Raw genomic sequence first — 7027 nt, forward strand, 5'->3', positions numbered from 1 at the left:
TGATTGAGGCCCCAGGTCTGGTCTGTGTGTGTGTACACAGCTCTACTAAACAATAGCAGAGGTACAATATTGACAAATATATTTTTGTATTTACACAGGAAAGGAAGCCACTAACAAAAACACAGTGATTCTTTCATGTACATTTTAAAAAATGTATTTGGATCTTTTCACCCTAATGTTTCATTGTTTTATTTCTAATTCTCCTTAGAAAGAACATCTAATAAGCTGCTACTGGGAATGGAATAGTGCGGTTGTAATTCGACGCCACGATCCAAGCCGACCTTATGCCGAGCAATACCGAATTGACTCTTGGCAATTCACTAACCTGTATAAACTTGTCTCACCTTGGACGTGTGGTGAACATACTGAGGTTCTGGCAGAAAGGACATTTCGGCTTTTGGATGAAAACATGGACCATCTCATTGAATTCAAAGCATTTGCTGGCTGCTTTGGTAACTATGTCTCCAAAGATCCAACTGCCATTGGGGGCTTCTCTAAAGGGGATGTATAAGTGCATATCATATCATGCTCTGTGTGCTTTCCTAGTAATTTGGGTCTTTTTAGAATTCTTCCAGGTCACAAAACCTTTTGTGACACCCTTGCATTTGATCCTATTATGCTGTGTACAAATAGTGGAAGTTATCCTTTTTTATACAAATTGCCTTAAGTCCTCTATCACCATTTCTTCTTGTAGATCTATTAAAATCTCAGTCTGATAGGAAGTAGCTTTCCTTACAGATGGTCTTTAAAGTCTGCAAGTTTTGGTTTGCAGCATGAAGTATTTCTGCACTATTGTCTTTATATCCGGTAGCCTCTGGAGATTAACCTGCTGTTTAGATTTTGATGTAAATTTTAGAGGTCTCTCAAACTGCCATAAATTTCACTTGAGATGCTGTGTTGGGACATTAGGCATTCTTAATAAAGCTCCCCCCTCTTTCTAGTAAAGTAACTTGATACTCTACCCCAGAGTGTTAAACCAATAGATTGTTTCAGTATGTTCTGAACATTTTGTTATCACCCTAAGTTTATATGTAGGCATTTTCTTTCCCTGTGGTTTTTCACATGAAGTGTTTTATTCTATTGTGTTTCTTTTTTTTTACAATAATTTTTATTCAAATTTCCATAAAACAAACAAAACAAAATCATAAAACATTCAAAGACAAAAAACAAAACAAAAATGATTAAACAAAAAAATAAAATGTTGACTTCCCATTTGTCGCAGATCAGTTATACTACAATATATAACAATCCTGTCTCTTAAATTATATTATAAAATCACTTTCCTCCAGTAGTTATCTTAATTAATCATCAAATCTCATAGACATTACTTTATTCTTTCCACAAAAAGTCAAAGAGAGGTTTCAGTTCTTTAAGAAATATATCTATCAATTTTTCTCCAAATAAACATGTCGATTAATCCATCTCGTTAATAATAATAATAATCTTATTGTCATAACCATAGTCCAAATAAACATATCGATTAATCCATCTCATCTAATCTGTTAAGTCCAATAATTTCAATAGCCATTATTCCATTATCCATATTAATTCCATCTTCCATCTTCAATAGTCCTGTTAAGTCCAGTAATTTCAGTGTCCAATCTTCCATTATCAGTATTCCATAATAATCTTGCTGTCATAGCCATAGTCATATAATAAGAGTCTGATGGGAATTTCCTCTATCCCAAATATTTTCTTGCCATCGATTCTGAATAAGTTGCTGAAATATTGTTGTAAAGTCATATCTCTGTTCTTCTTTTTTACAAAATGCACTGGCTCATCTCTTGAGAGTTTTTCCATTGTCACATGGCTGCAGTTAATTCCATAGATTTTCTCTATATCAAGCTCCATCACGTTATTCCAGTCCAGAAAATTATCCAAGTCATTGATAACTTTATCTCTATTATCTTCATTAATTTCTTCAGAGATAACGTTAAATTCCAAACAGTAGATTTTATTTCTAATATCCATAAACTCCAGATCTTTTTCCAATTCCACATTTGTTCCAATCTCCAGGGCTTGTATCTTCCCTTTATTTTTTCTTTTCTCATCTCTGATCTCGTTCTCCTCTCTCACAGGATCCCCTATTTCTTTAAGCTCCTGCGTCATTTGCTCAGTTCAATTTTCAGGTCCTTACTGCCCTGTCGCAGGGTTTGTTTCGTTATCTCAATCTCATCCATTATTTTCTGAAACATAATTACTTCCAGATTCTCAGCCACTTTCTTGATTGCCATTTTTAAAACCATGAAAACAAAACAAAACAAAAATAAAGAAGAACCACTTCTTATTTCAGCAACAATTGGGTTAATATTCCAGGCTTGATGACATCACAGTATAAACAGAGCAGCCTGCCTTATCTCTCTATGTTCAAGAATACAAAACAAATTTAGTTAAGAACATAAGAACATAAGAAGAGCCTGCTGGATCAGGCCAGTGGCCCATCTAGTCCAGCATCCTGTTCTCACAGTGGCCAACCAGGTGCCTGGGGGAAGCCCGCAAGCAGGACCCGAGTGCAAGAACACTCTCCCCTCCTGAGGCTTCCGGCAACTGGTTTTCAGAAGCATGCTGCCTCTGACTAGGGTGGCAGAGCACAGCCATCATGGCTAGTAGCCATTGATAGCCCTGTCCTCCATGAATTTGTCTAATCTTCTTTTAAAGCCGTCCAAGCTGGTGGCCATTACTGCATCTTGTGGGAGCAAATTCCATAGTTTAACTATGCGCTGAGTAAAGAAGTCCTTCCTTTTGTCTGTCCTGAATCTTCCAACATTCAGCTTCTTTGAATGTCCACGAGTTCTAGTATTATGAGAGAGGGAGAAGAACTTTTCTCTATCCACTTTCTCAATGCCATGCATAATTTTATACACTTCTATCATGTCTCCTCTGACCTGCCTTTTCTCTAAACTAAAAAGCCCCAAATGCTGCAACCTTTCCTCGTAAGGGAGTCGCTCCATCCCCTTGATCATTCTGGTTGCCCTCTTCTGAACCTTTTCCAACTCTATAATATCCTTTTGGAGGAACTGTACACAGTATTCCAAATGCGGCCGCACCATAGATTTATACAACGGCATTATGATATAGGCTGTTTTATTTTCAATACCTTTCTTAATTATCCCTAGCATGGAATTTGCCTTTTTCACAGCTGCCGCACACTGGGTCATTATTTTCATTGTGCTGTCCACTACAACCCCGAGGTCTCTCTCCTGGTCGGTCACCGCCAGTTCAGACCCCATGAGCGTATATGTGAAATTAAGATTTTTTGCTCCAATATGCATAATTTTACACTTGTTTATATTGAATTGCATTTGCCATTTTTCTGCCCATTCACTCAGTTTGGAGAGGTCTTTTTGGAGCTCTTCGCAATCCCTTTTTGTTTTAACAACCCTGAACAATTTAGTGTCATCAGCAAACTTGGCCACTTCACTGCTCACTCCTAATTCTAGGAGTTCCCAACATCAAAACAGTTAGTGGCGTCGTGAAGAAGCAGATTCGTCAAAATAAAATAGACCAAAAAGAGAATAGTCCCAGACAATATAATGTTCCAAAGTTCATATTTTTTATTTTTTTCTCCTCGGAATAGAAATCCCTCTTCTGTTTATATCTTTAGAATGCACTTCCAGGACAGCTTTTTGCAATAGAAACAGAGATAAGCTGTTAATTTCGTGAATAACAGAGAAGAGTTATAGCTCACCCAGAAGTTCTTTAAAGCTGATTCATTTGACAAATCTTTTTGCTGCAACAATTTAAACCAAGTAAAAAAAAAAATAGAAAGAAGGGTGCTTGCCTGTTAGTCCGTTTTCTCTTTGAAGAAAAGATAAACGTATCGCATTAATCAGATAGAGCTTGTTCGGAAGTCCGTCCGGCATTGCTGGCTGGACCTTTTCTCATAAATTAATGAAATCCAGTCCTCCCAACAAAAACAGGCTTTTGAGGTTGATCTCTACGTTTCTCCCTGCCCGGGAGAAATTTCATCAGTCAAAAAAAAATGTTCTGACTGATTTATATCTGAATAAGCGTCTTCTGAGGCGGGAGCCTGTCTCAAAAGCAGGCACAAGCGAAGTCACCCTTCCCGGAAGTCTATTTTCATATTCTATTGTGTTTCAAGTGGGAAGGTCAAGCCTCTGACATACTTTCTTCTTCATGTAGATATTATGTACAATGGGGAAATGAACGAAAAGATAAAACTGTTGTACAAGCTGCACATTCCTCCTGGTAAGTCTTAAGGCATTTGAATTTGTTTCCCTCCTTTTTGCACTGCTTGCATCATCCTACACTTGATTAACCATTACATGGCAATTCTGTACATGAAGTGACTCAGTGTTGATATCCTGCAGTCTTCCCTGTAACAGCTGCAGCCTTTCCTTTGTATGAACCAAGGACACTCCTTCTTTAAGAAGCTGTTAATGGTGATCCTAAACATGTAAGTGAAGCACACAGGGTGGTTAGCATGAGCCTCTTCCACAGCCCTAGGAGCTACAGCTGAAAGGTAGTACGGACCCCAAAACAGCTGTTTCAGTCTTAAGCCTAAAATAAAATACATTGTGCTTATCAGTATCATTTTATTTTGTAGCCCTCACAGAAAAAGATAGGGACTGCCAATCACCACTAAAGAATCCTTTATTGTCAACTTCAAGGCCACTAGTAATTGGAAAATCAAATGGTAAGTGATCTGATTCGTAAATGGGTATCTGCTTTTTCACCCGTTAACCTATGCAATTTACTGCCCACAAGATATGTTGATAATGGCTTTAAAAGGCTGAATGAATTCTAATTGTCAGTGGCTTCCATATACTACCTCCAAGTTCAGAGGTAGTATGCTATTGAATGTTACTCTAGAACTAGAGGGGGAGAGGGCTATTGCCTTCATGTCCCGCATGTGAGTTTCTGAAGAGGCATCTGGCTGGCCGCTGTGGGAAGCAGGATGCTGGACGAGATGGGCCTTTGTTCTCATCCACCAGGGGGCTCTTATATTCATTTATTTCCTTGTTTGTTGAAATGGATTGTAACTTCCTTTATATCCTACTGTCCAGGTGACACCATAGATTATCAGAAGCAATTGAAGCAGATGCTTAAGGACTTAGCCAAAGAGAAAGATGCCAAGGCTGAAAAAGGACTACCAAAAATGAGCCAGGTAAGATATGATCGTTTGGGTTGTTCAAGCTCAGAAAATGTTGTAAGGATTTATCCATCTCCCAAAGCCACTTCTGCCTTTGGTGCCGTTTTCATTTTTTGTGGAATAAATGGGTCATTATACTCAAAGGAAGTTGGCTTGTTTAGCCAACCATACATCCAGGGATGGGGAACCCATTGGCCAACAATGTTTGAAGTGATACAGGTTCCACACCTGTGCCATAGTTAAAATTTAACCAGCTTGCCCCAGTTCAGATATGCAAACAAACCACAATTAATTCATGCACCTCTCTGGCCCAGAATTTGCAATGAGTATGGATGTCTGAAGAGACGTCAGCCCCTGGAGGCTTCCACATGCCCTGAACCTTGTGCAGTTGAAATTCTGGGTCACACAAAAGCCTGTGCATATCCACACTCAATCTGGGGCGGCACACAGTATGAGAGGGGCCCAGCAGTGTAGCCCTGCTTCGCCTCAACACATGAAGTGGGCTATGAAGTAGCTGCTTCAGCAGGGGTGGGGAGAGGGACCCTTGATATTACTTTTCCTTTATAAACAATATTTTATCTAGACTCGTGAACAGAATTCCAGAAATGTGAAAGGTGCCAGTGTGCTTGTCATACCATAACAAAGTAGCAGTATCTTGGAACATTTTGAGTTAGGGTAGTATTTGAATTTACTCTGGGACTTACTACTGCAGCTCCCAGAAATATTAAATTAGTACAAGATTTCTATAGTTGTTTTAATTTGGCAGCCCTGCCCAATTTTACATTCTTCCATTAGGTGACATTTTAATGCTTGCTCTGTTTGTTCCAACAAACTGCTGGTAAACAAGAGTTCAAACCACCAAGCTTCTATGATCATTTTGAGGATCATAAATGAAGAACCATCGTGTACAACATTCATTCCTTCCCCTTCCAAGCAGAAAAGTCTTCCCTCCCTGTATAAGCCTTTAAGACTGCATGTAAATAATGCATGTTTTGTCTTTCAGCGAGAATTCATCCAGTTCTGTAAGACCTTGTACAGCATATTTCATGAAGATCCAGAGGAGAATGAGTTGTATCAAGCCATTGCCACAGTGACTACTCTGTTACTTCAGATTGGAGAAGTGGGCCAAAGCAGCAGCAGCTCAGGCTCAGATGAACTGACTGAGAACTTCCAGACTGAGGCATCTACCTCTGATCAAGATGTATTCTTTAACGACACTGTGAAGACCCCAAAGAATACACAGTCCTTACCAATAACTGATGGAGATTGGATTGTTTCATTTGAACATATCTTGGCTTCACTATTAACTGAACAGTCACTTGTGAACTTCTTTGAAAAATCCTTAGAACTGAAATCAAAACTGGAGAATGCAAAGCTAATTCAATATAACTTCAAAACAAATGGCACCAGCCAGCCATCGCGGGGAGAGACTGAACCTTTAAGTGTACATTAGCAAATGTCCAAGGCAGTTTTTACACCAAAGCGCATCTTGTAGTGTTAAGGCTTTTGGACTATTGATTACTTGGTCTGAATTTCAACTGGAGAGCTTTAAAACCAAAACACAAATAATGTGGTTTTGGCAGGATTTGTTTTCTTCTTGAGTGTTGTTTAAAAGAAAATGCCATCTTCACTTTGAAGGTGCTGCTACAGATGTGTTAACTAACTTTACAAAAACAAAAAGCTGAACTCCTGGTTTGAAAGTGTTGTCTGGCTTCAACTGACTTGCAGGTTTTATGTATAGTTGCCTTTTTTGCACTAATACTGAATATTTGTTTCAATGCTGGAAATTGAAACCGTTAATATATTCGATTTGTATGTCTTGCTTAATGTTCAGTGTACATGGACTGTGCTTTTCATGTCTGTGGATATGTGCACTTTTCAATAAAAATGCCTTTGTAACTTGCTTTTTGGATA

General features: G+C 38.7%; 1 protein-coding gene across 5 annotated transcripts in view; it reads left to right on the top strand.

Moving 5' to 3' along the window:
• TBC1D8 (TBC1 domain family member 8) overlaps positions 1 to 7027 on the top strand; it is a 77757-nt gene extending 70730 nt beyond the window's left edge. For 3 of the 5 annotated variants that reach the window (XM_061626844.1, XM_061626843.1, XM_061626845.1), the window contains exons 16-20: positions 209 to 452; positions 4144 to 4209; positions 4568 to 4657; positions 5028 to 5128; positions 6117 to 7026. In XM_061626844.1, the coding sequence (XP_061482828.1) occupies positions 209 to 452; positions 4144 to 4209; positions 4568 to 4657; positions 5028 to 5128; positions 6117 to 6566 (951 nt within the window). In that variant the 3' untranslated portion in view covers positions 6567 to 7026. Of the gene's footprint in view, positions 1 to 208; positions 453 to 4143; positions 4210 to 4567; positions 4658 to 5027; positions 5129 to 6116 lie in introns of all 5 variants that reach the window. The other 2 variants (XM_061626840.1, XM_061626841.1) reach the window with 1 other exon arrangement.

This window comes from Rhineura floridana, chromosome 5, assembly GCF_030035675.1.
Source record: "Rhineura floridana isolate rRhiFlo1 chromosome 5, rRhiFlo1.hap2, whole genome shotgun sequence".
Lineage (NCBI taxonomy): Eukaryota > Metazoa > Chordata > Lepidosauria > Squamata > Rhineuridae > Rhineura > Rhineura floridana.